At 32.8% G+C, this 20477-nt stretch overlaps 3 protein-coding genes across 3 annotated transcripts in view; 2 read left to right on the forward strand and 1 right to left on the reverse strand.

Moving 5' to 3' along the window:
• The window catches only part of LOC125844869 (immune-associated nucleotide-binding protein 9-like), a 947253-nt gene that overhangs the window by 457898 nt on the left and 468878 nt on the right, over positions 1-20477 (forward strand). The gene's annotated exons all lie outside the window — the stretch shown is intronic.
• Positions 10024-19827, forward strand: LOC125845880 (GDSL esterase/lipase 2-like). Its single transcript, XM_049525373.1, has 6 exons — positions 10024-10279; positions 11501-11622; positions 13829-14062; positions 14438-14699; positions 15011-15247; positions 19745-19827. Exons 1-6 carry the CDS (start codon positions 10024-10026, stop codon positions 19825-19827), a joined length of 1194 nt encoding a protein of 397 aa, XP_049381330.1.
• On the reverse strand, positions 16371-17445 carry LOC125844870 (cytosolic sulfotransferase 5-like). Its single transcript, XM_049524229.1, has 2 exons — positions 17296-17445; positions 16371-16863 (listed from the first exon to the last, which is right to left on the reverse strand). The coding sequence occupies exons 1-2, from the start codon at positions 17443-17445 to the stop codon at positions 16459-16461; spliced, it is 555 nt and encodes a 184-aa protein (XP_049380186.1). The 3' UTR covers positions 16371-16458.

Consider the following 20477-nt stretch of genomic DNA (forward strand, 5'->3'; position numbering starts at 1 on the left):
TAGTATTTATGATTTTTCTAGCAGAATGGTAGACCCTTGGTTGGTTTGGGGGGGGGGGGGGACTTCAATGTGATAATAAATAAAGAAGAGAAGATTGGGGGTCTCCCTGTGAACTCTACTGAGTATGAGGATTTTTCCTTCTGCATTAATTCGTCTGAACTATTTGAGAGCAACGTTAAAGGCAGTCCTTTTACTTGGTAGAATGGTAGATCAAATGAAGAATGCATTTTCCAAAGGTTAGACAAATTATTGATAAATCATCAATTTCAAAATATTTTTGGCCAATATGAGATGGAACACTTGTCAAGAACTAGATCTGACCATGCTCATTTGTTCCTAACTTGTGGGGAACAATCTCATAATTTCCTCAAACCATTCAAGATTTAAAATTTTGGACTGAATATGAAACCATTTTAGAAGTGGTGAAGGAAAATTGGTGGGCAGAGAATGCTACTGATATTTACATAATTCTAAAACAAGAGATGAAAATGGTGAAGATAGCCTTATCTAAATGGAGTAGAGAATGCTATGGAAATATATTCAAACAACTCACAATAAGGGAGGGTATTGTCAGAATCAATTGGAGGACCTGTTTGAAGAATTTACCACTGAGACCAAAAGATTTGTCGTACAACAAGCACAAGAAGAGATAAAGAGATATTTACATCATGAAGAAGAATTTTGGAGAAAAAAGGCATGCATCACCTGGTTATCCGAAGGTGATAGGATTACAAGGTTCTTTCACAACTAGGTCAATAAAAGGAAGAAAATACTAAATATCAAAAGAATCCAAAATGTAGAAGGGGATTGGATAGAAGTGAATCAACTCACCATAGAGGCCGTAACCTTCTTTCAAAGGTAATTTACACAAGATGTCACACAAGATGACTCCTTGATCAGACATATTACAAAATGATATCACTAGATTATAATATTTTCTTGAACACCATTCCTACAGAAGTAGAGGTAAAAAGAGCATTTTTTAGTTGGATGGTTACAGTGCTAGTGACCTTGACGGTTCAACAGGAACTTTTTACCAGACACGTTGGGACATAGTAGGAAGTGATATGGTGAGAATGGTTAATATTTTTTATGAAGAGCTTTCATTACCAAAATATATCACCCACACTAATCTTGTGTTGATACCAAAGAAAGAAATAGTGACCAGGTTTTCTGAAAGGAGACTCATAAGTCTCAGCAATTTCATAAGCAAGGTTATATACAGAATCATCCGTGATAGACTGGATATTTTGCTTCCTGGCTTGATTTTAAAAAATCTATAAGGTTTTGTGAAGGGGAGGAACATAATAGAGAATGTATTATTAGCTCAAGAGATCATTATCGATATAAGAAAGAGGGCCAATCAAGCTAATGTAGCAATTAAACTTGATATAGAAAAAACATATGACAGAGTATCATAGACTTTTCTAATAACAGTGTTGAGGAAGATGGGTTTTCCAGAGATTTCCTTGATAAATTTGGAGATTATTAGCTAACAATTGGTACTCTGTTCTCATTAATGGACAGTCACATGGTTTTTTACACTCCACCAGCGGAGTGAAGCAAGGGGACCCTCTGTCTCCTACTTTATTCATCCTATTAGCTGAACTTTTATCTAGCGCACTGAATGCCTTTTTTGAATCCAACTCCTTTAGAAGTTTTGGAATGCGAAAGTGGAGCTCCAACCTGAATCATTTATCATATGTAGATGATACTATCATTTTTGTAGCTACTGAAAAAAGTCTTTAAAGCTAGTAATGAAAACTTTGTAGGGTTACGAAGGGATATCAGTGCAGAATATCGATAAAGAGAGGAGCTTCTTCTACATGTATCACAAGGTTACTAATTATATAGTCACATCTCATAGGTTTTTCCAGAGCTCAGTTTCCCTTCCTATATCTTGGGTGTCCTATCACGAGGATATCCTATTACAATAACATAATAAAGAAGGTGAAGAATAAAATCCAAGCATAGAAAGGCAAAGTCTTATCTTATGGAGGAAAGGTTGTACTAATCTCCAATGTTTTACGGAGTATGCAAATCCACCTGTTATATGCAGTAAATCCTCCAAAATGTGTCATTCATGTTATTCACAAAATCTTTGCAAGATTCTTTTGGAATAATAAGGAAGATGGTAGGAAAAAACATTGGGCGTCTTGGCAGAATATGTGTCTACCAAAACAAGAAGGAGGTTTAGAGTTCAAATTGCTCTTTGATGTTTTCAAAGCTCTTTTTGCAAACTTTGATAGAGAATCGGGACTCTTAAATCATTGTGGGCCAACTATATGTGGAATAAATACTGCAAAAAACAATTTCCTCAAATAGTGGAGTGGAAGAGGGGATCACAACTATGGAAAATGATGTTGGAAGCTAGAGACTCCGTGGACCAAGAAATCTGGTGAGAACGAAGTGTAGGCATTCAAACATTTGGTTTGACAACTGAACTAGATTGGGGGATCTATACTATGTCATTCCTCCTACTGCTCATATAAATTTGAATATGGAAGATGTTAATCAACTTATACATAATGGTGGATGGGATGATAATAAGTTGCAAATAATTCTACCTGCTGATAATGTGAAACAAGAATTGATCATTTAAGGAGATTATCAAAACTAGGATAGACCTTGGTGGATGCTAACCAGGTTTGGAAAGTTCAACATTTAACAATGCGTGAAACATTTTAAGGTAGAAGGAAGATGAGCATAACTCTATTACAATATAAGGACAAGAGGGATTCCTTTCAATGCATCATTCTTTTTTCTGGAGATTGTGGAAACAAAGACTTCTTATAGATGATTTATTAGAAAGAATATGTTTTTCTATAGTGTCTAAATGTTGTTGTTGCATTGGAAATACTCATAAAATCAATAATCATCTATTTCTCACATGCTCTTTTGCAAGCCATATCTGACATGCTTTTGCTGCAACAACAAGCATCAATGGTCCTTTTCTACAACTTAATCAGACTATACACAAATGGTGGTCTTGTGAGTGTGCTAGCAAATTGGTGCCTTTTAAAGTTGTCCCAATCCTTATAATATGGAAAATCTGGAAGAGAAGGAACAAATACTCCATGTTGAGACTATGTCTATAACAAAGGCTAAGTTCTAGATTAATAAGAATATTTATTTTATGGTGAGATATAGATACCTATGGCTTCAACACATGCCTCAACAATGGCCTTTGTTAGTGCAGTTTCTAGAAGGTTACATTCCTCACTTAAATTGTCAGGTGGTTCAATAGAGGAAACCTAACAATAATTGTTATAAATGTAATACAGATGGTGCATCCAAAGGGAACCTTGACCTAGTTCTATTGGATTTTGCATCAGAGATATGAATGGAGACTTGGTGTGTGCTGCAACTAAGGGGATTGAGGAAGGAACTAACATCATTGTTGAGGCAAGGCAAAAAAGGAAGGGATACAATGGTGTATTTCTAATCAATTTTGACCGGTTATAGTTGAGACTAACTCCTTTCCCATGAAGAAGATTTTAGATGGAATTTGGGTGGTCCCTTGGAATACTATTATGGTGGTTTAGGAGATTATCCTTATGAGGAGGGGATGCAATATTACAATTGAGCATATCTACATAAAAGGAAACATGTTGGTAGATTTTTTAACTAACCTAACAATTGATTTTGCAGGTACTTTAACTTTTTCATCTTATCAGGGATTGTCCAGTGAAAAAAAAAGACTTCTTAATATGGATAAGGCACAAACTTCAAACTTGGCTATACGAAGACATCAAAGAGCAGCACAAACCAATGCAAATTATAATCATGGAGCAAATAGTCAAAGTAGAAGTTGATTGACAGAGATTCATAGTGCTACCACCGTCCACCAACATATAAGGCTTAATACAAATAAAAATTTCAGTAAAACAAATACAGCCATCACTCAGCCTTCACTTTTTACAGCGACATCTAATTATAATTCTATGCTCTATACGAAGAGATTACTAATAGAATCTTCTAAAGGTACCCACCTCGATGGAAGTTCATTCTGCTGGAAGGGGGCCAGTCGGGGGTTAAGTTTCAAAGATGAGTTCAATTTCGGATGATTGGGCTTCATGTTTACCTGATGTTATGGAGAGCTAAGAAGAGAGGATGAGACTTGCTTAGATTGAGAGTTTACCAGTGAGATGTGGAAGCCGAATCGCCTGGAAGATGAAGCTTAATCTCGCTGCCATCATTTTACCCAACTAATCAAAACATGTTTCGATCCTTTACTCTTTTTTCCCAACTTGCTTTTATCCTGGATTTAAACTCTGGGGTCATTTTCCACAAGTTAAAAAATACTTGAATTGTTTCCTTCCAATTATGTGTCCATCCTCCTAGCTTATAATTGTTGGGCAATGATCATCGATTCCCTCATTCATAAGTTGCACTTCTGATGCTGGTAGTTGTGTTTTCCATTCCATGTTCACCAATGCCCTATTTATCTTACTATATACTCTATCTTCCCTTTTTTACTTATTGTTCTAAGTGAAGAATAACCTTGCTGATTTAAGATCTTGAACTTCACACTCTTCAGCATATTTCCTGAACTCTCTCTTTTCTACAATTTTCACATGTCTCCCCACCCTTTCATTTGTATTTATTGCATTGTTAAAATTCCTCATTATTGTTCATGCTCAATTTAAGTTTTCCCGTATTCTTGTTATTTCACTCCACATAGTTCTTCTCATAGCTTGTTCATTATACCCATAAATCATAGTGACATTAAAGTTTCCCATGTCCCTCTATGTTTGACTTTGCTATGTATTAGTTGCCTTATTACCATGTGCAGATCAACCGTATATGTTCCCGGTTTCCAAAAAAACCATGTTCTACCTCTTCGGTGAACTGTTAGATTAGTGGTAAATGCTCATCCCTTGCAAAGATTAAAAGCAACCCTACTAGCTTTGGCCCTTTTAATTCTAGTCTTCAGAAAACTAAATAGTCTAATTTTTGAGTTATGCAGAAAGACATGCACCTCTTTTTGCTTATCAGTACTATTTAATCCAGAAAGCCAATCCTATCTATTGAGGATGGGGTATCCCCATCCCTCCCATATCTTGCCTATTGCTAGTCTTAACATTGCCTAGGTTTGTGATCTTATTCCCCTGTTCATCACTTTCCAATGCCTTGGAAATTTGTAGTTTCCCCCACCGAGTTCCTGCTCTACTAGGTTCCCCTCTTACTCCTGGTTCTTCTATTTTCTTCTGTACATTCTTATATTGATCCTTCATTTTAACCTCCTTCCCCTTATCTCCCTCATTCCCATCTACCTTTCCTTTTTATTCTTCTCTTATCTGTTTTCTGCACTATCTTATTGCATGCCCAAAAATTTTACATTTGTCGCATGGTACCGATTTCCATTCATACTCCACCTGTTAATGGATTATATTCCCTACTTCATTCTCGAACATTATCTATTTGTGATATTCCTTGTTAAGAGGCACCTCTATAAGTACTCATGCAAACGTCATGAGCCTCCCTCTCCTTTTGTGTAGTTGCTCTATTTGCTTTGATAAGGTTCCCTGTTATTTTGTTAGTGCATTTTTCCTCCGCTACTTGATATCTAATCCCACCATCAAACCCAATTTGTCCACCTTTTGTTTTGTTACATCAATGTCATGATTTCACTATTACTGCCTTTTTATCAAACATTTGGTGGACCCCTTCTTCCCCCAATTCTCAACACTACCAAACCACATCATAAATACTCTCCTCTGTTTACTTAGGCTACTTTAGCAACACCTAATTTCTTTCAAATCCGTCTAAAATACCCCTCCATATATGACTGCTTGTGGTGGATTTGAGCCTAGTACATAGCATACCACAATTGTTCCCTAGTATTCTACCTCATCACCTGTTATTTTCATATTCTAACTAGGGTTTTCCTCTCCCCGTAGATCTACTCCTTCTTCCACTAGTTTTTTGCCCCTACTCCATGTATTTCCTGGCGAAAGGCTTTCACCTGGTAGAGCTTTAATTTATCCTCCTCTACCAAGTCCGCCCCGCCCACGAACTCTTAATTCCCTATTGTTGCGTATCTACTTCCTACGCTATTTTGATAATCAGCTCCCAAGAATTCATCAGCTAAGTCATCACACTGTACATCATCAAATTTCCCTTGCTAAATACTTCTATTTCTCTCTAGTATTATTATTATTTAATTTGTTCATCAACTTTTTGTATTGGATATACTTCTGTCAAGAATCTAGTCAGAAATAGTCCCAATATAGGCGCTATATTTAATCAATATTTTTCATTTTCGGTCAATTTTGTTTTAGCTTTTCTCTAATTGAGATAAATTGTTACGTTCTCGATCGACTTAATTTTCTTATAAATTCGACTATATCTTTTTTTTTTGGCTAAACAAATAGATCTTAAGTAAAAATTCATAAGTAGAACTGTAGAAGTGGGGGAGGGCGTCAAAGATTCAAATAGAAGATCCTGATGTGGTTGCAATGATTTAATTAAGTTGCTAATATTATTAATAGTCATTGTACATCCTTATCAAGTTATTTGAATAAAATTTTCGATTGTAAGAATTGTTTAACAGGCAAAAATAAGTCTCTACAAACTTACATTATATTTAAAGCGCACATTGCTTTTTCAGCTATTTAGAAAATTTTAATTGCTCATTAAGGTAGCAATCAATACTTCATTAATTTAGCAAAGTCAACAATTTAAGTTAATTAGATAAGAATCATTCAAGAACCAAGAAATACTAAATTTTGGTTTAAAACTAAAGTTAAAAAGTAAATGTTAATGCTATTTTTTGGAGTTTAATTTATTTATATTTGTAATTGATTAAAAGAAAATAAGGACAGTATTATTGTTGACCCTTGAAAGATGGAATGGAGGAAAGAATAGTATTACGGTTGACCTTTAAAAGAAGGCAGCATGCATATAGTTTAATTCATGATTACCCTCTTTGTATTGGGGTGTTTAATATATATCCTTCATTTTTAATTAAATGTTTGTTTTGGAGTTTTGAGAATAGAGCTATCTCTTGTAGGATGTATTTTATCTTTAAAAGTAGAATTTTTGAAGATAAATGTGAATTAATTAAATCTTAAATGAATATTCCCTCTGTCCCATTTTATATGTCATCCCTTTCTATAAATAATTGGTCCATAATACTTGTCATTTCATAAAATCAATGCATAAATTATCATATTGTTCCTTTTTTACCCTTGTGAGTTATTAGCCTTGAAAATATACATTTGACCAACTTAGAAAAATTAAGTAAATGACTCATGTTCATTGGTTAAATTAATTAATCAAAATAAATTAATTCATATTCATTGATTGAAAACTTGAGTTCCAAAAAAATTAAATAAGAGTAGAAGGGTAATGTTACATCATTTCTTAATGCAAGTACAAAGTAAAAATGTGACATATAAAATGGGACGGAGGGAGTATCGAATAAAAAATAAATAATATGTAACTATGTGAAGATACAAAACCACTGATTAAATTGTTATAGGCCTGAAGAGGGGATTCATAACTTGACAAAAACTGTAGTGTATTTTCATCAACATATCTAGGAAGAACGTAAAAAGTTTTTTATTCTTTTTGGCAAATGGCTCTCTATTTGGATCCTGAAAAGATGTAGTTTCAAATCCCAAAGTTAGGTATGGATTCAATACATCAATTAATTGATTATGTGTAAATTTCATTGAATTTGATACGTAAAAATGATGAAATTTAATAGGTTAAAATTGGATATTTTAGACCTTTGTGTGTAAGTTTCATCGAATTGGATCAGCAAAAACATGAAATCTAAGAGGTTAAAGTTGAGGATTTTAGACCTAGACATTGCAATATTATATTTGACTGAGCAAACGTTATTAAAATTAGATTTTAATTATAAAATTGAATTTCATAGCTGATGAATAAGGTGTCCATGTATTTAGTTTTGGTTTTCGAATCGTAGACCAAGGGACGGGTTTGAGTTTCCCAAGAAAAGACTTTGACCTAGAATGTCCTACAATTTCAGGATCAGGTTCCTTGACTAATTTGTATTCCCTCCATTACTTGTTAACTTTTGAATTGACACACCTATTAAGGAAACAATTAATGACATGGTGAGTTTACCATTTTACCCTTATTAATTATGAAGTAAATGAAAAGTTCTACATTTTTCAAAGTAATTAATCATTTAATTGAGGGTATAATATATAAAAAAAATTATCATTTCTTGATCTGTCAAAATGGACAAGTAATTAGAGATAACTATAAAAAAAAAGCGGACAAGTAATTAAAAACACAGGGGGAGTATTTGTTATTCATGATTTCAATTAAATTAAGATCATTGAAGATCGTTTGGAGCAATTTGAGCATTTCAAGAGAGTAAAATTTTATCGTTCTCGATGCAAGTGAAACTTTTAACTCTTAATTTGCTTGTTTTTCCTTAAATGACCAAAAAATTTAGCCTGAATTTGGCCAGAAAATTAAAAAGTTTGTAACATCTTTTCTATTTTAAAATAAACTAATTTTTTTTCCATTTTTTAATTAAAAAATATTAAAGTTAAAAGGATAAAGATGTTCAAAAAGATAAAATATCATTCTAATCAAATTTTCTGACCAAAAAGATTTTTCCTTTTTCTTAAAAGTACGAGTATATATATATGTTGTTTTCCCCAAATCATTATATATGTGTTAGTTGTATGCATTTAAACCATTTATTTTATGTGAGTGAGCAAACATGAACTAGGTTGACAAGTTTTGAATAATCTTTGATACTTCTGACCGATTCCTTGCTCTGTTGTGATACCATTTAGTTTAGTATCGTTTAGAATGCTAATTACTCTATTAGTTCTAGCAGTTAAATATGTTTTCTTGTGATATTTGTTTAATTGCACATAGCTAGTGAGCACACACAATCTAGGCATGGCGATGTCATACGATCTGATAGTGAATATAGATAGTATCCAATAACACGTAAGGTTGATGTACCACACTATGCAATAAAAATATATATTTTAGTATCAATAAATATGTGCATTAATAAAGAGTGTTAAAATCTTTACCAACATTAATTAATTGTCATTGAATACAATGTTACTATACACTTTAAGGACATTTACAAAGAGTGTTAATAGCTTCTAAAAATACATATTTAGCAATAATTAAGTTGTTACAGTTAATTAACTATCGTTAAAAATATTTTTGGTATAGTGACACAAGACTACGAATATGTGTAGGACACGTGATTGATGCATCACACTAGGCGAGTTAGACGAACAACTTAATTATGTTTCATAGCAATTATAGCATATATAACAGTTTGTACATCATGTCTACATGTATTAATTATTTGTATTCGTGATTCCAACTCAGTTGCTTTATTTGTATTTCATAACTATAAGTGTATTGTTATCTTGACGTGGTGTATGTACTATTAGATATTTCTAAAGACTAGCTCCAATGGGAGGCAATGAAGTGTTAATTAATTAGATTAATTTAAAGCAAGAGGCAGTAGTCCATTGAGTGAAGCTAACCATGTAATAATATGATATACATAGATTTTCTTTATTTATTCACTTAAATATAATTGCCTATGCCTCAGGATATCTAAGTCATCTGGTATGAGATTTGATTTAAAATTGGGAACTAGTTGTGTTTGACCCTTGAAAGAAGGGACATAAAAAGTAACTACTCCCTCCATTTTAAAAATAATGACCTAGTTTGAATTGACAGTTGATATGGAGTTTAAGAAAATAAAGAATATTTTTCAATTTTGTGGTTAATTCAAAATTTAAGTTATATCAAAATGTCTTTCAATCTTGTGGCATTTAAAACATATCAATGAAAAGCTAAAATTAAAGTATTATCAAAAAAGAAAAGATATAGTAATTCTTTTTTTAAACAGACTAAAAAGATTAATAAGTCATTCTTATATATTTTGTTAAGCAGCCATCCATGATGGGAAATATAAAACTCATGAAACATGAGGGTAGCAGCTTGTTGACATGTAGTGTATATATATGTAGCTATAGAAAGTCAATAGGTACTCCTCAAATGGCTATCAACTCAAACTTGTTTCATGGCTTCATTTGCATTTTGGTTGCAATAGTATTATTAGGGTGTGTTGAGTGCAATAGAAAACTATCTGCATCCCTCTTTGTGTTCGGTGATTCGATACTGGATCCTGGGAATAATAATTATATCAACACTACTAGTGACTTTCAATCAAATTGGTGGCCTTATGGTGAATCATTCTTCAAATATCCAACTGGTAGACCTTCTAATGGGCTTCTCATATCTGATTTTATAGGTAAGTAAGATCATCAATTTCAGCAACTAAACAATACTACTAGTATATATTATTACAAGTTATTAACACTCTTTGTACATAATTAGAAGTCATTTCTTTCCAAGTCAATTTTTTTTTTCTTTTATACAGTAACCATGTCATTTTAAAAACCCATACGTAGAATAATTAAATATCAGAAATTTTCACTAACTTGTCTCTTTCTTTCGACTTCTATTTAGTAAATGACTATCTTTTAGAATATATTTCTTTTGCAAATTGATTCATTTCAACAAACTGAAAATCTTATGGAAAAATGTTAGTTTATGCTCTAAAATTTTACATGTTATTATAAATGCTAGACAACAGTCTAATATTTTATAGATAAGATTGATATATATAAACAAACATTAGACCTGAATATAACATTGACCGATTGGATAATTTTCTTAGAGCTATATTTACCCTACTTTTAAAAATATGAATTAGAGGTCCTCAAAAAGAGACATTTGCATAGAAAGGTGATAAATGATAGTAATATTAAAAAGAGGCCCGGAGATGACTTGTTGGAGCCGGTCAAATAAGGGCAAGTGTATAAATTCTTATAAAATTCAAATTCAATTAATATAAAATTGTATTAATCTAATCTAAGTTGTAAAAATACGACATATCTTGATTTTGTCGGCTCAATCGTACATGTTGATTTAGCTAGCCAAAAATAGGCATCAATGTCCCAAAAGTCTGACGGAGAGTATCTGCATACGATTTACAATAATTTGGGGGTATATTTATCTTTCTTTCATATATATATATATATATATGGAAAATGGACAAATATACCTTCAGACTATCGAAAATCGTAGACAGATACCCTCCGTCATACTTTTTGAGACATTGATGCCCCTGTCGTTAAAAAACTAGAGCATATATGCCCTTCACTCTAACGGAAGACTAAATAGGGACACGTAGCACAATCTTATCCGTCGATCCAATATTTAATAAACGTCGGGTCGGTGGATAAAATTATGGCACGTGTATGTCTGTTAGTATAAAGAGTATATATATACTCTAGTTTTTCAACTGCAGGACAGCAATATCCCAAAAGTATGATGGAGGGTATTTGGATACGATTTACTATAATTCGGAAGTATATTTATCATTTTTCTCATATCTATATATATATATATAGTTGATTATTGAAGTTGTGGAGATGTAACTTATGGTCTGTTGTGTTATTGTTTGTAGCGGAATACGCTAATTTGCCACTCATTCCATCTTATTTCCAAATTGACAAGGAAGGATTTATTGATGGAGTCAATTTTGCTTCAAGCTTATCTGGTTCTCTCGTAGAAACCAACCGTGGTCATGTAAGTCGTTTAATTTTTCTAACACATGGACAAAATGTTTTTGTGTTTTTTTCTTCGATCTACTAATTATTACTCCTGCTTTCATTTGGTGTTTGTGTTTTGCCAGTTTAGGTAAGCGTTATAAGTTGAAACTATCCAAAATTCGTTGGTCGTTTCAAATTTAACGATTGACTTTTTATGTTTTTATAAGTAATGGGCCATGATCTAAATTTAGTCAGACATTAGGTGGAAATTACAACTTTAATGGCAACTAAGTCAATTTTTACAAATAAAAAAGGGTCGATTGGTCGATTCAAACACTTGTTTAAAAAATAAATCACAACAAATTTTTATTATATTTATATCCAAAACATATAATTTCAGCATTTAAGATGTTACAGTATACAGCATTAACTGCCTTTAATCATATATGTTCACCTTAGCCAAATTAAGGTAAAACTAAAAATGCATTTTAAGATAACTCCCACGGTATAATTTTAGAGGCTCCAAATACTAGTTGAAAAAGAAAGAAAACAAAACAAACTCAAAGTTGATAAATTTCAATTCCCTGTATACAACTAGCTAGGGTTGGAGCTAGAGGGCCGGGGGTCAAGCCATCTTTAATTTACATAAAAATTACGTTGTATATATAGTAGAAGATGAATTTTCAGGATAAAAATCTTGCCTCGTTCTCTTAATGCAACCACCTATATATGTGTTTACTCGAACATCGCTTGAATTCATGAAAAACAGTAGCAAATATTCGTCTCTTGATTCTTCCTCTAACTGGCGGAACCCTCACATTCACACTACTCTTTCTGCTTGAGAATGACATTGATTCTTTGGTATTTGGTAACATAGTAAAATGATCTTTTTAATTTGGTGATATTATGCATGAGGAAATGGACATTACATGTAAAAGTAGTATTCTAGTTTTTTTTTATATAGAGACAATAATGTAACAAGGAAATAGGAAGCTTCGTGCCACCTTCCATCACCTTAATTTACATATATTATGATGAAGTTATTAGTTGTATATATTAGTGACTCACAAAAAACGGTTTTGCTGGAAAGAAGCTAACATTTTTTGTCGTTTTACAAACTATGTTGAGTATACTCTATGTATAAATCTACACCTTACAAATAAAATAAAACACATATATAGTCTATAGAGGATAATACATGTTTTCATGTTCCAAAATGGCCTATGTTTTAGATATGTAGGACTATATATACTGTTGGATTGGATATGCTATGTTCGTTTTGTTCTTTAGATTAGATCAAGGGCCAATTTGAAGAGGAAAAAAATGGCCAAACTCTATTACTTTAGCCAAATAAAAAACTAGTTTTGAACTATTTATTTTTTCATGCAATAACAATGACCACTTATTTTACTGTGTAATTTTTAGTCCAAAATCAACTAAATTTCTTTAGAATATCATTATTTTTAGTCAAAGAAAAATATTTAATGGTCATTGCATCTTATTTCGATGCAATGATCATGTTCATTACTTTTTTATTTTGGGCCAAATTTATATTATAAAATAGAGCAACTTTCACATATAACAAACAATAAAAAGAGCTTAGTTATGACTCCTTTTTTTTTTTGTGAAATAAAAAGTTTTAGCAAAACAATAAAGTTCACTTTTTCTATTTATTACCAACTCTTCTTATTTGAACAAATATTTTCTTTTTGTACATTTACGAAATTATTTTCCTCAGTTCTTCCTTACATTCGCATCAAACATGATTTCGTGTCGAACCGAGTCTTCATCTTTAAACTTTTTATTTGATGGGACTTCAGATCTCGCTATTTTCATTTTCTAGATCACGCCTTAACCTTGTTAGATATAAAGTAAACTAACTGTTTGGAAATCTTACGACCACATATATAGTCTGCTAACGTTTTTCACTGCATTGCATTTGCTAGGACTGAATCCTAGAAAAATAGTCATCTAATGCTTAGTGGGAACAGTTAGAACAAATCTTAACCTGTAATTTTTAATTATGAAATACATGTGACTTCCATCCAGGAGTTAGGGAAATTAAGAGATTGAATAATGAAGAGGAGCCTCATATGTCAATATCCATGTAACATCATTTAAGTATGTAATAGTCCAATATTATGAAGCTTTGTGAAACTAATTAGTACTTATATAACAAAAAATAAATATTTGTGAATATTCATGTAGCAGGCACACTAAAAACATTATTCTTAATTTTGCAGGTAATAAACCTTAAAACACAATTGAAATATTTCAAGAAGGTGAAAAAATTGTTAAATAATAAAGTGGGAGACAAGCAGTCCAAAAAACTCATCTCAAATGCTGTTTACATGTTTAGTACTGGAACAGTTGATTATGGTGAAGCTTTTCGAAGTAGCCCTGATTTAATTCACTTTCCATATCCTAAACAACAATTTGTAGAAATGGTATTATCAAATTTCACATCCGTTTTGAAGGTATATATATATATAACTAGCATTTGAATGTAAATATCTTTCTATAAAGGGAAAAGGGTCCGAAAAATACTTCAACTTTGGCCGAAATTGTTGTTACGATACCAAACTTTATGGAGGACCTTTTACCCTTCACTATACAATAGTGTATTTTAAAGGTATATATGTGTCCACGTGGACATCATAAATATTGCATTATTATAAATAGTAACGTGTCCACGTGGGCACATATATACCTTTAAAATACACTATTAAATAGTGCAAGGGTAAAAGATTTTTTCTAAAGTTCGGTATTGTTACAACAATTTCGGTCAAAGTTCGGATATATTTCCCTTCTATATAATTAAGTATTGTGACTAATATTATGTATTGTAACAGGAAATTTACAAGAAAGGAGGAAGAAAATTTGCCATATTTACTTTGATTCCCTTAGGTTGTTTTCCAGGTGCTAGGGCTTTTACCTTTCAACAAAACAAGAGTGGTGAATGCATAAATGAACTAAATGAGCTACTGAAAATGCATACTTTGGCTCTTCCGAAAACGATGAAGAAATTACAAGATGAATTAGCAGGATTTAAGTATACATTGTTTGATCTATATGAAGTAATTGATCAAAGAATCAACCATCCTTTGAAATTTGGTAAGTTTTATTTTTACTTGGCTTGAAGTGATCGATACTCACTACAACAAAAATAACTTTTAGCGGCAATAAATAGAAGAGTGCTAACGTCTTTACCAGCATTAGTTAAGTGTCATTATATAGATCCAGTGTCGCTAAAGGCTTTAGGGACATGTACAAAGAGTGTTAATTACCGTTAAAAATACATATTTAGTGGCAATTAAGCTATTGATGTTGATTAATTGACGCTAAAGATCATTTTTGATGTACTGACTCTATCGATGCTCTTTGTGATTTACTAATATATATCATGGATTTTCATGTTTGTGCAGGGTTTGAAGTATCAAAGAAGGCATGTTGTGGTACAGGACCCTTTCGAGGAATTAACAGTTGTGGAGGAAAGAGGCAAGTTAAAGAGTACCAACTTTGCAAAAATCCCAAAGATTATGTATTTTTTGATGCTTCACATCCCTCACAATCCACCTACCAACAGTCTGCTAAACTGTTATGGCATGGCGATCCGCATGTCACTAAACCTCATGGCCTAAAATCTTTTTTCGAATTTTCAGGCTAAATCCACCATAAAATTGGCGTGCACTATTATTTATTTATTTTGGGAATAAGACTATCTCTCTATAGCTTCCTCCTCCAACTTGTATGCATACATTTCTACTTCAACTCACAAACTAAAATAATACTGCATTTACTTTTTAGAATATGGACATCTCTTGATGTAATTGTTTGCTTCAAATTAATTGCAATGAAAATAAATTTAAAAAGTACCTTTTATTCATGAATCTTATGAGTATAATTCTATTGTTTTCTTGATTCTTCTCTCCTAAATTTCTCTGCGCTTCAAGAGCCTTCAATAGTGTATTTTCATGTTGCATGATGATTTGGATCTCCTAGAGATTTATTTCGGTCATTAGAGATGTCGGGCAACACTTGTAGGTTACTAAAATAGTTATAACTTTTTACTAGAAATTTGGATTGTTGCAAAATTGGTGGCGTTGGAAAGAAGATTCAAATACCTTTAATTTGATAGGTTATGGGTCATGTAACTCTTTAAATTCTAAGAAAAATGGTCGTTTGAATTTGACTCAAATAGAATCTAACATCAAAACTTAATCGGTATGGAAACTTTCAACTCAACTTTTTGCTAGGGGATTCTAGTGACCTTAATTCATTCTTGCACTAAAAATTTGACCTTTACACATATGGGCAATTTAAGAATCACCCGGTACGATCTTATTCACAAATGAAGAATGGTCCGCGTCTTAACTTAGAAATTTTTGGGGTGTTACATTAATAAGAATTTTACAATCTTTCAAGTTCTTAATATATCTGAAAATACCAAACTTCTAAGATTCAAATATTAGAAAATGATCATTTATAATCTTAATGAGGTCATGGATTACCACGCGAAGCGCGGTTTAGTTATCTAGTTATATATAATATTTGAGGCTTAAATTTTTTATTTGGCATTTATAGTAATACTAGTGGACTTAAATAATAATCTCAAAATCAAAAAGAAAAATTAAATTCCTCCAACTTGATTAACACTACTGTAGTACTAAAAAAAAGATGACTTCTTGTGAAAAAATAAAGAAATATGAATTTAATACTAAATTTGCAATAAAATTGAGTAATGAACAGTTAAAATAGTATTACAACAATCGAATTTTTGGTGTCTGTCCTTGTTACATTACTCTCAAACAAAACTACTTCAGCATTGATTTTCAAAATAAATAATTGCATTTTATAGCATATTAATGTATAATCAAACATACGAAAACTTTAATCCAGACCCTTGAAACTTTTCTTCAATGATATGATTGAGTTTATCGATCATCTCTATAGTAAAATAATTCTTCCAATCTCCAATTTCTCCTCTACGAAAGAACACTTTATATGGCTCTCCAGTTGAAAATTTTCCATGTGTATTCACCTTCAAATTTCTCAAATTCTCAAAGCTACACATTTTTAATATCTCATCCACCACTCCTGAATTTTCTTCCTCTATGGAAAATGGACATTCCAAGAATTTAGCCAAGCGTTTAAGCTGAATTTTTGGTTTCTTTTTAATCTCTTCATACATTAAGAAAAGTATTTTGTTAGGATTTTCTAAGCTTTGTTTCCAATAATCCAACACGTGATTCCAAAATGGACCGTAAAGGCTCACCCCCTTACAAAAAAGATCAAACATTTCTTCAATGGAATTAGTATCTTTGTGATGAAGTAATAAATTGTTTGCAAAATGCCACATAGAAATAAAAGTGTCCCTAGGATTCCTACATAAGTAAACAAGTTTGGTTTTTGAATCCTGGACTGATTTTGGCAATGAAGCAAAGGGCACATGAGTTGCCAAGAGTCTAGGTGAAGTGAAGGTTGAAAAATCAATGACTTGACCATCAATATAGAGTGTATGCTCTAAGAATGGAACAAGAACATGAGGGTTCTCGACAAGTAAAGGGTGATTAGGTTCAAAAAGAGGATGTTTCACCCGATTCACTAGAGCAAATAAAAGTGATTTTAACCAAGTACTTCCTGATTTTGGAGTTGTAACAAGAATGATATCACTATCTTGAGCTTGAAAGTGTTGTTGACATGCAATCACACCTTGAAGAAATTTTAGTGATGTCCAAAAACCTTGATAATTGTAGACTGATCTAACCCATCCTTTTTCTTTTGGTAGGATAGAGATCAATTTCTTACACTCTTCACTTACGTTATCCTCTGCTAAATATTCGGGAAGAGAAGTTGTCATGATTATGAGGATTGAGTGTTTTCTTCAAGTTTGGGGCTTTTATAACATATACGCATGAATAATACACTTACTAACCATGTGAATGTTTAGTCATACACTTCATGTGAGCTCACCACTTCACATTTTTCATGTCTTTCTATTAGTAATAATTACTTTGATTCACTTATTTGATTTATCTAAAAAAAATTATTAACGTGAGTGTCAGAATAGTTAGCGAAGCAATCAAAACTCATATTAATTTCAAGATGAATTTTTTGGTATTTATTAGATCACTATTCTTCAATTTCTAATTATGAATGGATAGTTAATGTTAAGGATAAAATTTACAGAAAAATTGTCTCTATCTAGTATGCTTGTCACGATCCAAAGAACACCTTAAACGTGACATGGCGTATAAGGCCTCGAGAGGCCCTACACAAGCCATTTAGCATATATCAAACAAGATAATAGAAGTAAAGTGTTCAAAAGAGATAGTCATTTATCATAAAGAGTTTGACAAAAGTGGAAGTACTTAATACTACTTTTGACTGGTTCTTGAATTTGATTGAGATTGTCAAATCATATGAACACGTGACATCATCTTGTGGTCTTGAAGTTGATTGGGATGTCAAGTTATCAACTTGACACGTGACATGAAATTGGGCGTCAAGATAAAATGGATCCAGAACTTAAATGTCACGATCCAAAATTGGATCATGATGACACCTACCATCAACTCCAGTATGCAAGACAAACAACAAGCAATAGATATATCTAGAATATAAATGTGGGAGAAAATAAACATAGAATAGGATCATAGCATAGATATGTATATAATGATAAAAAAAAATATACAAATTAAAAATGGGTCCAGAAGTGACCAAGAAAGACAAATATATATGAGAATTAAACCTCGAATGTGGTGTCACCGGTACAAGATCATTTAAGTACAGAAAGAGACTATATACAACAAAATTGTATAATTAAAATATAAAATACACAAATAATATAAAATACTATGATATCACACTCTTGAGGCAGAGGGATGTTGAGGCAACGCAGATGGCTTAAGTTACTGAAGGACTATGATATCACCATCTTGTATCATCCAGAAATGGCCAATGTGGTGGCCAATACTTTGAGTAGGAAGACTTATAGTATGGAGAGTCTTGATGCTATTAGTATTGAGGAAAGACCATTGGCTAGAAATATTCAGAGGTTACAACAGTCTCGTCTACAAAATTCTGAGGAGAGTGGTGGTTTGATTACTTTCAAAGAGACTTGATCTTTCTTAGTTGAGCAGATCCACGAACGCCAGTTTGATGATGAGAAATTGTGTCTCATTCAAGACAAAGTGTTAAGTATGGAAGCAAATGAGGTTATCCTTGATTTTAACTGTGTCTTAGGGGTTGGAGGCAGGATTTGTGTGCCCAAGGAAGGAGAGTTGATTAGATTGATTCTTGAGGAGGCTTATTGTTCTCGATATTCCATCCATCTGGGATCAGTGAAGATGTATCATAATGTAACACTCGGAAAAATGGTAGGTTAAACTAGAGCATAAACGTAAGGGTAAAGATCATAAAAGACTCCCCGAATGTTAGTGAGTCATTTAAGGTTGACAAAATGTCTATTTGAGTCAAGGCCAAGGGGCAAGTGCCAAGGCAAAGGGGCCAAGCCAAGGCTGCCCCTAGCTAGGAGCACACTGCCTTACCTTCACGAATGGGACCATAGATCGTGGTCCACTCCACGACTCATGAAAGGGCTCGTGAAGCCTCCTTGGCCTTGGAAAAATGGCATCCCCAAACATTAGCCACTGTCTTCACGGAAGGGACCATAGCTCATGGAGCCCTTCGTAAAGGAGACTTAGGCATGGGGGCTAGGGGGCATGAAGTAGCCTAGCTACTGACTCACCCTTCACTAGGGTGACCATGGATCATGGTCATCACCACGACTCGTGAAGGGTCCGTGAAAATGACTTGGGCGAATAGTCCTTGTGTTTTAAAATTAAGGACACTGCCTCACCATTACTGGAAGGAGCACGGGTCGTGGTCCACACCACGGCTCCTGAAGGGTGGCTCTTGATCCCTGACGAGGGGCCATTAAATGAGGGTCAACTAAGTAATGTCCTTTTTAGTCCAATTAAAGTGGCATTGTTTTGGGTATTTTTAGGGGAAGTATATGGGTTGTTTTTAAGTCAAAATCCATTATTCTAAGTCATATACTCAAACACCCAAATCAAATCAAAAACTTTCTCTTCTCTCAAATTTCTCTCTCTAAACACAAAGAAGAAGATATGAGCCATTGAAGCTAGGGTTTGTAGATTCCAAATGTTCTTCCCCAAATTTCTTGGAGTTTCTTAGTCAAAGTATGGATGCTTTTCATATTTGGGTAGCTATCACCTAAAGAGCCCCTTCAAACTATGTTTTTAAGATTCCAAATCCCCCAAACCTAGAGTTTTCAATCTATTGTCATGGGTCTTCTTCCAAAACGTTTTCGATTGTTTAAGTATGGCTTATTATGGTTGATTATGATGATTTATGATTGGAATGTTGGAGTATTATTGAATTAAGATGAAAATCTCCCTTGGACCCATTATTCCCCTTTCTTCCTAATTATGAACTATGGTATGGCTTGATTGATGATGGGAGCTTGACAATTGATTATGTTTACATTGATTAAGTTGTTGAATCATGATATCCCTCTATCTAATGTGGTAATTCTAGAAGGTAAGGTTGATCTTGATTCATAGCTTTGAAAGGCAATTTGTTATGGTTTATACATGTTAATAAGGATTGTATATGAACTTTTGATTCACTTAGATAGTGATGATCCTATGACTATTGTGTAATTGTGGTATTGATGCAAGATCCTTCTTCCCTATACCCTTACACTTGGTTATGCATGAAGTATGTATGTATGTTTATAATGAGTTTGTTGTGTTGATTGAAAGGTCATTCTCATGAACACACTATGAATATGCTGTGAAAGGTTTAATCACATGTTGATAATTCTAAGGTTGAAAGGACATCCTCACCTATTGAATCTATGAGCTA

The sequence above is a fragment of the Solanum stenotomum genome, chromosome 11 (assembly GCF_019186545.1).
Source record: "Solanum stenotomum isolate F172 chromosome 11, ASM1918654v1, whole genome shotgun sequence".
NCBI classification, from domain to species: domain Eukaryota; kingdom Viridiplantae; phylum Streptophyta; class Magnoliopsida; order Solanales; family Solanaceae; genus Solanum; species Solanum stenotomum.